A 17,467-nucleotide genomic window follows, 5' to 3' on the forward strand; every position below is an offset into this window, starting at 1 on the left:
TCATTTTTCAAGTTCCTACGGACTTTTTCCCACCCTGTATATGAACTCATCACATACATAGAAACAATATTATTAAATTTCGTATAGTTCTTTAAGTAATTCGTCAATATCAGGCGACGAAGTATGAATTGGTCCATGAGCGTGAGAATGTTTCAGTGGTATCGTTCGTCCAATATGTTCCATGATTCGAACTGGGTGACTGGTGTCGAATGCGTGCGTTAACTTCGTTACTTATAGCAGTGTTTCTCGACCTGGGGCGATGTGGCTCTCTTCTGGCCCTCGAGAATTCCAAGAGAGGGGCACTGGTGAAAATCAAATATAAGGGTTACCAGGACAGGTGGTTAATAGCAGGGTCGTCTTAAGAGCACCATGGGCTCTCAGATTAAGTGATTTTTCCGAGACCTACTAAGCAAATTATCGAAAATTTCAACCAGATCAAATTTTTGTGAGGGCTCCACCTCCGAGGCATGCCTTAAGACGGCACTGGCTAAGGAAGCCACAGAAAGCTGTGAAAAAATTCAGGTGAGAAGAAATAAATCTCTGTAATATTATATGGGGGCAATTCAGACTATTTTCAGAATCTAGAAGTTCTAGATAGTTAGAGACGGTAGTATGTGTTCCACATGACCACCACCACAGGGGATTACACATGGCAGGCGAGGCCAGCAACGGCAGAGTGCAGCAGCTCCAAATACACAGTTTACAACGCTGAATTAGGAGCGCAGGTTCTTATAACCGTCTCATTTGCATATTTCCAACGAAGTCACTCTAACTAGCGCCATCTATCGTCTATTTTGCGTGTTTTTTCCGGTCTTAAAAAAACCGTTCTAGATAGTCAGGGGTATGCTCCCTGAGAGTGGAACACGACGTTTGCACGCGACCACTTCAACGCTAGACATCTGAACCCATGTCGTATTTGGATGCCGTCTGGTGACCACGTGTAGTCACTTTTAATTTTTCATTTCGATGCCCTGCATGTAATCTTCGCCATACGAATAGAGATGATCATCTTTTACCACGCCGCAACTCAGTCCTCAGAATCAGAGCGCTCGCGTCCAGACAGCACGGGTCCACATGTCCCGCGTCGGAACAGCCGAGTCCGAACGGTCTCGCCCAGACTTAATGTACCGATGTTTCGTTCTTACCATGGATAAGAGCACCTCATAAAACTCCATAACCCTTAGGTGAAGCAATGATCTAGGACCCCCCTTTTCATGCAGGTAGAAACAACTTACATATTTACATACATACACGCTCGAGAAGCATGGTACCATATTGCTATTCATGCAAGTCCTCTCAGGGCGGTACATTACATCACTGTACCTGAGGGTTACGAACGTCAATAGGTGTTGTTATCGTTGATCTTTTTTTCGCACCATGGTAATTTTCTGCACACGAGGACTAACTAGACCAGAAACTAACGGTCTAATGTGTTGCCTTTTTTTTATACTCACCGAGGGGTGAGGTGTTGTTATCAAAATAAGAACAAAACATGGCTCCACCCATTGCCAGATGATCCGATAAATTTAGAACGGAAGGAAAACATGTTAGATTCAGAAGTGCGCTTTACAAAACCTTTTAGTCATTGAAAAAATTAGAGATTTTTAAGGAGATATCTCAGCATTGTGTGTGTGTGTTTATGAAAGGATGAACAGACTTTTTGCTATACATTATATGAAAAATACAGGGTGATTCTGAATTAACGGGGGCAAACATCAAGAGGTGATGTGAGAAAACTAAACAAGCATTTTTGATCACAGAATGTGTGGTCGAATCGCAATAGCAAAGGAGGTAGAAAGTGTTTTTAGAGAGTGCGCAACAGCACTTCACTAAATGTAAATATCATATTTTCCCGATGAATTTGCTGCGATATTGTACACCCATACGAGAGTGCATATGCATCTTCGGATTGGATTGGAGTTTGTTTTTTATTGGTGCAATGACCATCAAAATCACGCTGCGCCAAACAATAATCGAGCGATATATGCCTTGTGATAGAATTTGCGTTACCCAGGTTGCACCATGAGAAGGCCTAAATCATTACAATATTCCACACCCCCTCGAATGGTTGATTTCATATATCGCAGAAAATCCGTCAGAAAAGTATGATATTTTGCATTTAGCGAAGTGCTGTTGTGCACTCTCCAAAAACACCCACCACCCAGTGCCGTCTTAACGCATTGGCCAACCCGGGCACGACCCGGGGACCTCAAGAGAAGAGGGGCCTCACAAAAATGGAAACTAATCGAAATTTTCGAGAATTTTCCAGATAGGGCCTCAGAAAAATCAGTTGGCCTGGGGCCCATGACGCTCTTAGGACGGCCCTGCCACCACCGTCTTTGCTATTGCGATTCCACCTCACATTCTATGACCAAATATGCTTGTTTAGGTGTCTCGTATCACCTCTTAAATTTAGAATCACCCTGTATGTATGGGTATGATTGAACTTGGAAATGATGGCAGCGTATTTGTTTTTACCGACCTGTCATCCAGAACAGGCGGGTCATCCGGTTTCTGGTCTTCTTCCTCGAGCGGTCCTTCGTTGCTGCTCCCTCCTTTCGAAGACGGTGTAGGACTGGGTTGTGGTGCCTGGCTACTGCTACTGGTGCTGCTGCTGCTGCCGTCGTTGCAGAAGCCGCTGTCGTTGCTACTGTGGTGCGACGCTGACGAAGATGGCGGGAGGTTCGGTGTCGGTACAGATATCGGGAACGGAGCCGTCAGCGACCTCCTGGGCGAACGGAAAATCTGCGGGGTCTCCTGAAGTTCTTTTAGGGGCGGATGATGTAACACTTTAGGTGGGGGTGCGAAGGTCGATATGAAACGGGACGGAGTCCTTGGCGATGCCGATGGTTTCCCTTTGGCCGGTGTCATCTGTCAGCGTTTAGAAAAAAAATAAAACAAAAGAGAACAACAAAAAAACAGGTGGCAAAATAGAAGTCAAATGTCCAAAAGGTAAAGATCAATTGTCTAACATGTGTCATCAAACAGGGCGTCCTGTAAGTACTAATGCGTTCGTATCTCCTCTACCGTCCGTCGTAGGCATAATTTAAATTTAAAAAACGATCAAAAAACATTCAAAAAATTAACATGTACCAGTTTTGAGAGTGAAAATACAGTGTCTCACAAAATAAAAGAAAATCTAAATTTTTTATACGGTCCCTCCTGCCCTCTAAACTTCCAATTAGAAAGTTGTTGCCCCATATCTCCTGAGGCCAACCAAAAAAATTCGAAGTTTCTAAGTGCAATATTAGCTGACATATTCGAATTGAGAAACAGGGAAATAACTTTCTAATTGGAAGTTAGGGGCGAGGGGACCATATAAAAATTTAGATTTTCCTTCTTTTACATACTATTCCGACTCGCAAAACGAATACATAGTAATTTTCGTCCGCTTTTTGACTGTTTTTTAAATTAGAATCATACTTCTACGACGGACGGTTGATGAAATAAAGACCGCATTAGCACTTACGGGACACCCTGTATAAATAAATTTATTTATTTCATTTTTTTTCGATGGCACTTGCGCCATTAATGTCCTATTTGACGCGTGAGTGGAAAATTCACCGACAACCTTTATTTATGACGAAAAATTCTGTGACAAAAATTCACCGACATGGCAAATCACCGTTAGGAAAATTCACCGACAACCCTCATTTATGTGATTCAACACCGAAAAATTTTGACAAAAGTTCACCGACATGGAAAATCACCGCAAGGAAAATTCACCAACAAGCATTTCATCGACAAACAGCCAGTTTTTCACCATTATTTGCAATAACGAATATGGCATTGACCCATAGGGTCGTGGTCAGCAAAGTGGCATAGTGAGTGAGTGAGCATGTGAATGAGATTGATCACACAAATGAGTCAGGGAGTTAATGAGTGAGCGAGTAACTAATTCGGTCACTTACATGGTAACTCACCCGTTAAATCACTCACACAAGAGGTAAATATCAAGCGGTTTCTCACTCGATTATTCATACTGTCACTCACCTATATTTTGGTCACTCATGCGGCCATTTACTCCCTTAATCCCTCAATGGCTTGCTCATTTGGTCACTCGATTACTCGGTCATTCACCCATTCACTGGTTCACTAATACGGCATCGCTTGGTAACTTAATAATTCACCCTGTCACTTGGTCATTCGTATGATTACTCATTCACTTATACGGTCGCTCACTTGTTCATACAGTTACTCACTTGGCCACTCATACGATTACTCACTCGGTCACTCCTATGGTTACTCCCCAGCCGGTCATTCTTACGATAACTTACCCACTCACTTGGCTACTCATACAGTCACTCACATGATTACTCACACTGATACGGTTACGCACTCAATTCATGATTCATACGGTAATCCACTCAATTGATCATTCATACGGTTACTCACTCATTCACTCACTAGATTATATTCGTTAGCTCATTCATCAACTCATTTCGTCACTCATTCGCTCAAGCATTCATTGACTTACTCTATCAATTGGTCATTTCCCTCACTGGTGAAGAACACACACACACACTTGTGAGTTTTCCCAGCGTTAGTTTTTCCGTCGATGAATTGTTTTTTGATGAATTTTTATATCGGTGAATTGCGCGTAGCGTGAATTGTTCATCTGTGAATTAAGTTTTCCTGCGTTAAGCTTTTTGTCGGTGAAGTGTTCTATCGGTGAATTGTTCGTTTGTGAGTATTCCTTGCGTTAATTTTCTCGTTGTGTGATTGTGGTAAATCTTTCTATCGGTGAATTGTATATTGTGGTGAATTGTTCGTCTTTTTCTGTGAATTTTCCTTGCGTTATTTTTTCCGTCGATGAATCGATGAATTGTTTTTTGGTCAATCTTTCTATCGGTGAGCTGTCTGTGAATTGCGTGGTGGTGAATTAATTGTTTGCCTGCAAATTTCCTCTGTGTTAATTTTTCCGTCGATGAATTGTTTCTTTGTTGAATTTTTCTATCAGTGAATTCTTGTCGGTGAATTGTGTGGCGGCGAACTGCTGTCAGTGAATTTTCCATAAAAATCACCTTCACATAATTACGATTATTCTCTTCTTTAAAATGTTGGAATTTGTGAGATAACACAGACGTTATAATTTCAAAAGCTCTGAACATGATTCGCTTAAAAGCCAGAGAGATGGAGGAAGATGGAAGAATATTAGTGCAAATGGCGTCATTTAATCACTCGCTTCTCGTTACCAGAAACTGCAGATTTACCCGAAATTTAGAGATAATTACTTTTTGGCGGGAAGGCCGGGGGGAGGGGAGAGGACATGAAAACAACGGCTCGGCCTCAGAGATTTCGAATGAATGGATCGCTTACAGATATTCACAAGGATGGAAAGAGGTTGCGGCCACGATGGTTACGGGGAGAAAATTTATCCGCATTAATAAATAAAGTCGCAATTAAGGGATGACTTCACTCTAAAACCCTGATTTTCTGATAACTATGCATTACCGTCGTCTTTTGTCATGGAGGGAAAATTATGTGAATGTTGCTCCCCGTGGTTGTTTGTAGTGAATGAGAGACGGAGTTCGTGGTTCGCTCGAGTGACGCAAACATGGATGGTAATGATTATAATTACTCGGAATGCTTTAGGATGAAAAAAAAAGCCAGTCTCATTTCGTGATATTCAGACTCAAAAACCGATCAGTTTCACCGAAAGTCTCAAAATCTCTCCAACATGAGCGCACATTAATGGGTAGGGAAAAAATGATAAGATATGAAGCCATTGATGCGACTCGGGATTGAATAGGTTTTGATTCCTATGCTTGAAGAATCGTCAATATTCAAGTGCTCGATGCTTGTTTTGATTCAACGGATCAGTATCTAAGCTGACTAAATGAGTGACTATCAATTGTCACAGAGCTCTTATAACCATTTTTAATCGTGACATAAAATAAACATCACGATCAACTTTCTCGACGACCAATGATTAAGTTTAAAAACGCTAAGTTAATATTAATAAAAAGATGGTGTGGTATTGGAAATTCAGTGAAACCAGTGAATTGTAAGCCGATATGTAGGCCTATAACCCATTTCAGAAACCCCCGAGGCAGGGATTACACTATAAAAGTTTGATAAAACTTGAAAAATCCGACCAATAAGTGCATCGGGTTACATTCGTAACCAATTGGGGTTTTTTTTCAAGTTTTGTAAAAGATCTTTTATCAAACTTTCATGCAAACAAACCAGCCCAAATTTTTTTTTGTGCGACTACATATCCATTTCTATAAAAATAGGATTATGATCTGACGAAAGTATAGGTCGGACATAAATGGACATGGGACTCAATAGATTTTTAGTCAAAGCTATGCCAAGTAAATCAGGTCTTTGAGTTAGTACGTCAGGAAAATGAGTCGGAGGATCAGGTCTATGTGAAACTGAATATTTCACGATAAGTATCTTTCCAGAATTGTGCCTTGAGGATTACGTCCGTAGGATCCCCCAAAGAATACATATTTCACCGACCGAATTTAATTTTTCTCGTCGCTTGCAGCTTTTTGTTTTTGCAAGACGATTCCATTGCAGAGAATGTAGGAGAACGTTTCTGTGGTGTTTGGTCAGAACATGATATCTCCAAAAAATGGCTTTTTGATCTAAAAGTAAATCTTGCTAATTATAACTAATTAGACGTGAGATAAATGCGCGTACTGCTAAATAACATTCTGATATATAATATCTTCATTTATATTTGTGTGTATGCTTTATTTTTGATTTTTAAATGACAAGGAAAATGCTTATATCTTAAGAATGTCATTTTGGAGTTATCATGTTCTGACCAAATACCACAGGTTTGTTTTCAACATTAGTTAGTTTTCAATATTTCCCCAAAATTATTAACGAACACATTTGTCTACACTGAGTACAGTCTTAACTGAGTAGCGTGTAAGGGTGGCTTTCAGTAGACGACGTCAGACGTTCCTTGTCGTTGGACAATGTTGGCTGTTGTCGCCCGTGTTGCTCGCCGTGTGTTATCACTTCTAGTAAACGACCAGCCTAAGTGGAGTGAGTAAACATTTTCGGGTGTGGAGTGTCGCATTCATAAATCCAAAGTCTACGAATAGTCCTCCATAGTACGCGTCATAGGAACACGGTTTTAGATTTCTTTAAATGCATTTACAGTTAAATGTGAAGGTCTTCGTCGTTTTGGCCGTGTTTAAAATCCACCGTAGACTGCCTGCAGCTATATAATGGCTTATAAGTTTTAACGCTAAGGACGAATCAGAAGATCATATAAGTCATTGTTTACCTTGGACGCGTCCTTCGCACTGAAGATGGCATTCTCTGTGAAAGTCGAATGCGGACGTTCTCTGACCATATCGGGTCTGAAACTGGACGATTCGAAACCATCTTGTGGAGTTGTCGACGACGCCAGGCTGCTGAGAGCGTAACTGCTGAAAGCTCTTGGAGAATCGGTTCCTCTGATCGTCGGACACTGACGGAATTCGGAATTCGTGCACCAGCAAGTCTGTTCACTACGAGAGAGTGATTAACACAAATACTTTTTTTATGAGATTCTTGAAATTATTCACACACATAAAATCGATCAACCCCTTACTCAAAAGGAGGAGTATAATTTACGTAAAATGAGGTTTGTAGAAAGCAATCAAGAAGTTCCACCTGGCCCGCGAAAGGTGACCCGGTAGAAAAGTAAAAATACACTGAACACGATAAATGCCTGACTTAGCCATATTTTCTTCATAAAAATACGGAAAATCTCGATCCACATGAGTTATTACCAATTATCCCAAAAAAAAAATGTCAAAGGCAAGTACAGTTATCAATTAGAGCCAAGAAATTTCGAAGCTAAGTAAAGCTGATGATCACAGACCAAAACATTTTCATAGCCTTAACTTATAAGTCGAAAATAATCCCAAATCTTAAAATTCAAATAAGCTTCGTAGAAAAAATTAGAAAAAAAAACCCAGGATATTTTACGAAAAATGGTGGGCTGGCCAAATTATCGGAATGTCCCGTAAAGTACGAGTCATATGTTCAGAAAGTTCTGGCCAGCGAGCGACAGAATTACTTACTACACATCTGGCCCGTGGACTGAAAAAGGTTGTGCACTCCCTGGTTCAAACCCTGCGTAGGGGCAAGGTCTGATATCACATCTGGCACTTCATGCTTTTTAAGACGATGCTCAATTTACATTAAACTCGGGGCTTTATTCATCACGAATCATTGATCCCCCATATACGGGACGAAATTAAGCTATAAAAATTAATTTCCCATGTACAGGCACATTCACCGTCCCAGTCAAAGATTCTTTAAACACCAGAAATATCAGTGGCTATTTATAATACTTAATTACATTGAAAAGTTGGCTATTTCAGCAACTGGCGTTTAAGGTTGAAATATGACATCACAAAACGACCATAAAGAGAGCGGCAATAAAATGAGCGGATACATAAGTTAACAAGAGTATATTTATTTGTTGTTCTTTCCCTCCTTCCCCTTCAATAATTCATTAGGAAATGTGTCGTCGACGCGGTGTGTCTTGAACTGAGCACGCGGAGGAAAAAGATTCCCATCTGATTTGCCTGAATAACTGCGACGCATTTTACTCCGAACTGCAATCTCTTCGAAGGAAATTTTCAAATTTGCGAAATTGCTTTAAGGACAAAAAAAAAAAACCCCATATGACTGGGGGTTAAATTTAGACAATTTTATTGTCTTCCGGAATAGTCCAAGAGAGCTCCCTGAAGTGTGTGTGTGCTCAATATTTCTGATGCTTTTAATGAATATGATTATGACTCAACTTCCAGTTCCATGGTGTGTGGTGACTCTCTCCATTAAAAACTTACACCCATTTCCCCTTAAAACGTTTTATGCCTGTCGCGTTGAGACGGAGATGAATGACGGAATTTAGGTAATTCAGAAAGTTTTATTCGTTATAGAGATGTGAAATTCTATGTAATAATCTTTTGGAGAATATTCTCTGGAATCTGAAATAATATATAAATAGCTTCAGTTTTACTCTTTCAGACCCCCCGTGCATTCATTTTTTGGAATTTTCATGTTTTTGCGTTATTGATACTCAAAAAATAAATTGAAAACATAAAAATATTTGCAATTCTTTATTTTTATCTCAAATTGTTTCGTCAAATTTTGGAACCTCATAAGTAAAGAAATAATTCACCTCATTAAATGTGTTTTCCTCTAATATGATGCAAGGTACATTTATATTCACGTGCAATTTTTTCCAGAATTTTATTGCCATATAAAGTTTATGTAGAATGCATCGCATTTACCCAGGAGTCGCCCTGCGGTCGCCCACGCAGGGGTACAACAGGAACGGTGACATGAGACAGAAAAAGATTGCTACCGCAGGAAGTCCCACACCGAGGGGTTAGCGCACCAGCATCTCCGTGAGTATAAAAAAAAGGCTGCCGTTCGGAATCGGCAATAAACTGTAGGTCCCGGCCTAATTCACCCCCGTGTGCAGAAAATGACCGTGGTGCGACAAAAACTATCAGTTATCAAATTCAAAAGACGTAGAGTTCATCTCCAAGTGCTGCCCTCTAATGAAAGACTCAAAGCTCAAATTCGCCATATTTCTAAATCTAAACACACACTGTGGTTAACCCTTCCAGGCCCTGGTGCCCCAAATGTGTGGGTTGCTTTGTCTCCCCGTAGAATTTTTCTTTTGACTTCGGGGAGTTAAGTCTTGACTTAACACCTTAAGCGGCAATTGGAATTGACTGAATTCCTTTCAAAATGCCATGTCTTTTTTTAATCAAGTAGCCTTTCTCCCAAATTTCAGCGGATGCAAACGAAGGTGTATATGGGAAAAGTTTTCCTCTGAGAAATCAACTTAACGAAAACATCTTGGCTTGTCGATGGCGAAATAAGAGGCTTTTATGTTTCGCCACTGCCGCTTAAAGGGTTAAAAGATTGTGTAAAAACAAAAAGGTTTGAGTATGAAATATGATGAATAGGAACTTTGGGATTTTCATCAGAGGGCAGCAATGCCCTACAATGCCTCTCAATGCCCTACAAATTATGTCTAGTAAAGATTTCTTCATTCATTGGCATTTCAAGCAAAATAATAATAAAAATAAAATTAATAATTTTCATTGATTTATGTTATTTCTTTCACTAATTGTGTGAAATTTATTTTTATTTCTTTTATTCTACAATTAATTGTTTTTCAATGTTTTGCACAATTTTCTGAAAACGATCGACGGGCCACGACAAAAATCTCCGTGGGCCAAATATATCCCGCGGGTCATGCGTTGAAGATCCCTGGATCAATTGAAGTCATTGATGCTACTCCTTTTTTTAACCGTGACCCTAAATTAACAACACGATAAACATTCTCGACGACCAATGGGAAAATTTTAAATTTGGAAGTGCTGAGTGAATATTTCTTAATAAAAAATTGGTATTCAAAATTGGTTATAACAAGTGAATTGTTAATGGATATGTGCAACCCATTTCGAAACCCATATTTAGGTTTCGGTCTACGTGTAACAACGCTCTCACCGTGAAATATAATGGGACTTACTGACTGGACTTGGACTTATTGAAGGTGCGGGCGCATCCTATATAAATGAATCCTTGTTCTCTCCTTAGAATGGGAGGAAGGGCGGCACCGTACGAGCAGAAGTCTCCATAATGAAAAAAAAAAATTGATGAAGGCGAGGGACAACTGTGTTTCATGTTTGGTGCGAGGAAGTGTCGTGTCCGACACTTCCGATTAATAAAGCATACGTAAATAGGAACAGAAATTTCGCATCGAAGTGAGATCCTCAGTCAGACATTCTACGTCAGTGGCGAAACATTGCACTTTGAAGGACCGGACACACCCCGCTTCCCATCTCAGAGAGATACCAAAGCTTTCCTGGGGGAATGGGTGTATCCGGAAATTTATTAATTTTGTGAGAAAATAACAAACAACGATATTTCATATATACATATATAAAATAAGAAATCTTGAATAAAAATTGCGATCATTATATCATCCACAGATTAGTCCGTGATAGTGCCATTTTGTCAGTGGCGAAACCGCAAGATCTATTATTATAAAATGTATGTTATAATTAATCTATCTATCTATTTATATATATATATACATATATATGAAAAACTTTCTAAGATAATGTTAGGCAACATTTTTCATAATTGCAAATTGCCTCGGAGACTTAGTTTGATGTATTGGCAATCGGATAAAGATAATGTTAACACTTTTTATAAAATTCACGTTTCCATTACTTTAAGGTCATAAAATATTTCATAATAACTTGCAAAAACTATACTTACTTCCCTTGTTCGTCTAGTTCTGAATCATCAAGTATTGATTCAGTATACGCAATTGGAAACCACCCTACCCTAGAACAGAAAAAAAATACAAAAGAAGTATAAAATCAACTTCTGTGTTGATTTTAACCGAGAGTTGTTGTTCTTACATTTTTGGTTCCAGTTGGCTCTCTTTAATACGTAGGTCGTTTGATAATTAAAGTAAATCTCTATGAGATAGCTGCACAAAATCACTGTCAAAATACTGCAAGTATCCTATCACTCTTCAATACCTGTCACGACAATTTAGACTACAAATAGCTTTGTGGTTTATTTTTTGGCGTCATTCCAAGTTCGGATCGTAGCAGTTATTCTGTAAATGTATAAATATAAGTGTCGCGTGAAGTGAAAAAAAAAAATCTTTAAAATAGTTGCAAGTAGTCCATATCAAAACTGAATTCCAATAAGTTCATTGGGACTATGCACCATCATTATAGACGATTTATTTTTGGACCAATGGATTTAAACGGGGGCCGCACGTCAACCAAAGATGGGCGCCCTAGATGTCTGATTCAGGCCATGACCCTGACGCATGACATTGGAATCATTGAAAAAGTTTGTATCGTCATGGAAGATCGCAGATCGAAGTTGCTTGAGATAACTGATGTTGTGGGAATCCCAATAGAACAGATTTACAATATTCTCTATGAGAAATTAAAAATGAAAAAACTTTGTCCAAGATGGGTATCGGTACTGATCATGATTGATGAAAAGCGAACGGCAAAGGCATTTCAAAAGAAAATTTGTCAATTTTGCCTCATAACCTTAGAGACTTTGGGCGTCGAGTTTTAGCTGTGGGTGAAACACGAATTCACCACTATGCACCAAAGTTAACGCAACAATCAAAGCAGTAGATGGACAGTGGTAAAACGGCACGAAAAAGGCAAAGGCTGTTTGTCTACTAAAACGACACATTTTTCTGGAATTCTTAAGGCATTGTCCATATAGAAAACTTCCGGAAGGGCCTCAAATTTGGCCAAGGGAATTTGAGAACATTATTACATTTTTCCGGGCATTTGAAAATACAGCTGCCGATGAACTGGCTGAGATTGATGTTTAAAAACAGCCCTATCTCATCAAGCCAATGCCCATCATACAGATACACTATTTTGAAATTCGAATTTCAGGAATTATTAAACTGATTAACTGATTAAACTGACTTATCCAGAAAACTGTTTAGTTCTTTTTTTAGATTTTACGCCGAGGTCGACTCGAAAAGTAGTCATCATCTGGTCCCCACCGGGACTCGAACCCAGGCCCCCTTGCATTCGAGTCCCAGCGGAAACCAGATGACTTTTCTTTCCAAGTTTACCTCGGCATAAAATCCAGAAAATATGTTTCCTTGATATATTGGGCTGAGAAAAAACCGTCTATCTTCAGGAATTAAGCTTTGTGCACAAATCTCTCATCCACTAAATTCCGCGGATTTGACACCACGTGACTTTCTCCTGCCTGTAATATTGAAAGTTTCGCTTTGTGGAAAATTTCCTTATCAAATGACGAGACTGTCAAGCTTATATTACTGGAGGGAGCATCCAGCCACCGCGACGGCCACGACATCGAATGCATGGAAATCACGTGAATCGGTGAAAATAAAGTTCACGTCTGGCAATTTCCCCATACAAATGTACAGTTCGGTCTCTAAATATTACGTTTTAAAAATTAAAAAACCGATGGAGAGCTCATCTAAAGATTAAAAAAAAGAATAAATTATTCATTTCATTAATACTGGAATAATTTCTTTCGTTAATGCTGAAAAATGTCTTCCATCAATTCAAGAATTTTTCTTCATTAATTTTGGAATTTTCTTTCATTAATTTTGAATTTTGGAATTTTCTTTCATTAATTTTGAATTTTGGAATTTTCTTTCATTAATTTTGAATTTTGGAATTTTCTTTCATTAATTTTGAATTTTGGAATTTTCTTTCATTAATTTTGAATTTTGGAATTTTCTTTCATTAATTTTGAATTTTGGAATTTTCTTTCATTAATTCTGGAACAAGCTTTGATTAATTCTGGAATAAGCTTTGATTAATTCTGGAATAAGCTTTGATTAATTCTGGAATAAGCTTTGATTAATTCCGAATTATCTTTCATTAATTCCAAATTATCTTTATTCAATGCTGGAATTTTCTTTCATTAATTCCAAATTATCTTTATTCAATGCTGGAATTTTCTTTCATTAATTCCAAATTATCTTTATTCAATGCTGGAATTTTCTTTCATTAATTCCAAATTATGTTTATTCAATGCTGGAATTTTCTTTCATTAATGCTAGAATTATCACTTTCATCAATTCTGAAATTATCGCTTTCGTTAATTCTCGAATAATCTTTCGTTAAGGCTGGAATTATCCCTTTCATTAATATCTTGGAATTATCCCTTTCATTAATATCTTGGAATTATCTCTTTCCTCAATTTTAAAATTATCTTTCATTAATTTTGGAGTTATCTTTAATTAATTCTTGAATTATATTTCATTAATGCTGGAATTATATTTCATTAATGCTGGAATTATATTTCATTAATGCTGGAATTATATTTCATTAATGCTGGAATTATATTTCATTAATGCTGGAATTATATTTCATTAATGCTGGAATTATATTTCATTAATGCTGGAATTATCTTTCATTAATGCTGGAAATATCCCTTTCATTAATCTTGGAATTATCTCTTTCACTAATACTGGAATTATCCCTTTCAATAATCTTGGAATTATCCCTTTCAATAATCTTGGAATTATCTTTCTCCTTTATTCTGGAATTATCTTTCATTAATGCTGAAATTATCTCATCGATGCAGAAATTATTTTTTTCATTTATTGTTTAAACTCTTATTTATGCCATAGGAATATAACGGGGAAATTGTGTGTTTTCACCGAGTCACATGATCTTCCGACGAGTGATGTTGCGGACAACGTTCTCAACACTGCCAAGGTGAAGACCTCTATAACGTCATACTCAGTCGAGTAATATAAATTCGATGGAAGAGACCATTGCAGCTAAAAACTCATTATTGAAGAGTTATAAAAAACTTAACTTTTTGGGGATAAAAAAATTTCAACATCCTTGAAAAATGTTTGTGGAGCTTGAAGGAGAATATGTTGAAGAATAAAAAGGTAAACACCGTATTTTTCACCTTACATATCAAACGGCCCTCGTATACTCAAGATAACCATAACAGAAATTGAAAAATAGTACTGGATACCTGTGATTGCGCATGTTTTCACCGTACTGCCATCCTTTATTCCTGTCTCCTATTAAGACGATGATGTCACCCTCGTGGAAACTGAGCTGATGTTCACCGTTCGAAAGATACGAGTAAACAGCTCGGACTCTTACGCTGTGTTTTTCTTCTGAATCGGGAATAATGGACTTTTGCCTCATCGTGGTCGCTGAATATAAAACAGGAACATGATATCATTATTCAGCGAATATCCGTACCGGACTAAACACGAAGTATCGAAAATAATTTGGAAATGTATTTTTGGACCTTACCGTAATCGCTGGAGGTCGTCAAACTAGTATTCGACGAAGAGGTCGTCAGATTGAAATCGGACTTGGCCCTCGAAAGAGGTCTGGGATGATAAGGTCCTTCGACGTAATCTCTTAGGTCAAGGTAACTGGCGTCGATACTCTGGGTCTTTCTCATGCCCAACGTGGGAGAAGTGCAGCAACTGGATCCTTGTCTTTGAAACCTGTCCTGGAGTATACTGTATGTACAAGGGGAACTCATCAAGATCGAGGAACTCGCATATTCCGTCCCCGCCTGGAAACAAAAATGCAATTTAATATCGAATATGTTACAGTCGAACCTCTGATGTAACGAATCAGAATAAATCGACTATTTTATTCGTTAAATCGGAGTAAAATTGTTCAGGAGCATAAACACACTCGAAACGGCAAATTTTTAAAGCTAATGTAGGTTAACCGAAAATGTTTTCTTTTCAGAGGACCTGCCATTCTTTGCTTGTTAAGATAGAGCATAAACTTGAAGTAACATTGTCTTAACTGAAACCCAAACATGCGGAAAGTTTTACGGTATTGATTTACAACAATTGGCCACTGACACCTTCCTATGCACACTCTAAATGGCTTTATCACCTCCTTTATTCAAAAAGGACCAGATTCCTACTTTCCCCCTTTTTTCATTTGTCTCTAAAGAAGAGCTGAAGGCCAAATTCTGAAAAGTCAAATCTTCGGAATGTTGTTTTGGGTGACGTAAAAAAAAATTCGTCATATCGAGGGTATTTATTCGTTAATTAGGGGGTTTAACCTTTGTTTTTATCAGAATTTCAAAAAAATTGCTAAATTGAGGAATTCGTTATATCCGTGCCCGACTGTATTTCAGACTCTACTACTTATATGACCATAGAATGTTTCTATTGTAAATAAGAAAGCAAAATCGCACGATTACCTCGGGGGCCTTTTTCACGTCACGAGCACCGTCTTTGACCACAGTTATTCGAAGAGCACCGATATGGCAAGTCTGGCATATGCTCTAGTTCAGACTATCATATTGCTAATCTTTGAATATGAATATATTGATACTATTTATTACTCGTGGAATATCGAGCATTTACTAGCAAGTGTGAAAGCGGAAAAAGGCATGGAAAAATTTTTGGGTGATCGTGAATAACAAGTTGAAGGTGTCTGCGATGGTCGATGTATTCAAATATGTGAATTTTGAATACAGAATTTTTTTTGAATCTAAAGTGAATCAAAGCTCTCGACACAATGTGAATCTTATATACATAATGGGAACAAAATGGTGAATGAAAATAATGAACCGTACTTTTGATGAGTTCTCACTTCGGAACATTTGTTCGATGGACTCGGGAAGACGTTCCCTCGTTTTAACAATTTCTAGCCATTGTTCCAAGTTATGCTGCAACACTGCCTGGCCCTAAAAAAATAAAATTATTCAAATACGTAGGTTATTCCATAATTTCGTAAGCAATGCTCATTTTATTCACATATAGTCACCCTGATTCTCAATGATGGCGTTTCAAAGTTTGGAGAGATATGCTTTTCAGTTGAGGTTACCAACTTTGTTCATTCGTAGGATTGTTCAGACAACCGCGTAAAAAAATCTTCTAGGGTAGAGAACTTGTGTCTATACATATAAGATATTTCAAGTCGAGGGATAAGTAATATCAAGTCTTGTGAGCATCAGGCGATTGAGATATTGCTTATTACTTGAACTTACTCGGTGATTCGTCCAAACCCGTTCTCAGCTGCAGGCGTCAACTGTGATACAGAGAAAATGAAAAGTCCGTCTATCAAAATGGTCTCGTCCTTATTGCGCTGTAAGATGGGGCACATATATCACGTCTCCAATATAGCTCATCCTACCAGCGCATTTAGTGGACATAATCAGACATTACTATAAAAATTAAATGGCTCCCCCCCCCCATTCACTGGACTTGACACCGTTTGTTTTTGGGCTGTAGGGACACGTTAAGTCCCTTATTGGTCGCAGCAACCCGTCTTCTTAACCCATTTTAATTGCAAGTTGCATTTTCGCAACGTTTTTTAAATTTTTAAAAAAATTAATTTTCATACAAATTTTATATGAAGTCAACATTTTCGGAAATTAAAAAGTTTTAAAGAGAGATAGCCATAGTATATTTAAAAATTTACAAAGAGATTGTCATTATATTACAAAAATATTGATCACACTTACGATAACATCGCAACATAAGATTGAAATGTAAATTCACCGATGTCCGCTAATGAGAGGTTTTACTGATAGATCCTTTCGATAACGGACACCCACGGGACCAAAAAATTTTGTCCGCTAACGGGGAGTATCCACTAATAGAGAGGTACGATAGACAGTGGAATCTCGTTTATGTGATTTTCACATTTATACAGTGCGACTGGCTTCGGTCGCAATTGGTTCCTATATATTTTAATGACAAAATATTTTTGTTACTGTGTGTAAAACTGATACACTGGTGGTTACGAATAGTCACCAATAGTCTCGATATAAAGAAAGTTTGAAAAATTAAATTTCACTATATTTATCACTTTTTACCGGCGATCATGCATAACTCCCAAATAAAGTTGGAAAGGCTGAATACATATATATACGGAATACATAAATATGGAAAAATTGATAACTTCTCTTCATTAAACCAACTAAGCATTATTACCCTATA

General features: G+C 38.0%; 1 protein-coding gene across 1 annotated transcript in view; it reads right to left on the minus strand.

Moving 5' to 3' along the window:
• LOC149077152 (BAR/IMD domain-containing adapter protein 2-like) overlaps window positions 1-17,467 on the minus strand; it is a 145,115-nt gene that overhangs the window by 14,145 nt on the left and 113,503 nt on the right. The window contains exons 9-14 of the mRNA XM_089244877.1: window positions 16,099-16,209; window positions 14,802-15,072; window positions 14,512-14,698; window positions 11,266-11,334; window positions 7,250-7,475; window positions 2,483-2,871 (exon numbers count right to left, since the gene is read on the minus strand). Coding sequence (XP_089101003.1) covers window positions 2,483-2,871; window positions 7,250-7,475; window positions 11,266-11,334; window positions 14,512-14,698; window positions 14,802-15,072; window positions 16,099-16,209 — 1,253 coding nt within the window. The remainder of the gene's footprint in view (window positions 1-2,482; window positions 2,872-7,249; window positions 7,476-11,265; window positions 11,335-14,511; window positions 14,699-14,801; window positions 15,073-16,098; window positions 16,210-17,467) is intronic.

This window comes from Pholcus phalangioides, unplaced genomic scaffold (genome assembly GCF_987345545.1).
Source record: "Pholcus phalangioides strain wild (caught in Gottingen) unplaced genomic scaffold, Ppha-v1.0 ptg000015l_1, whole genome shotgun sequence".
NCBI lineage: Eukaryota > Metazoa > Arthropoda > Arachnida > Araneae > Pholcidae > Pholcus > Pholcus phalangioides.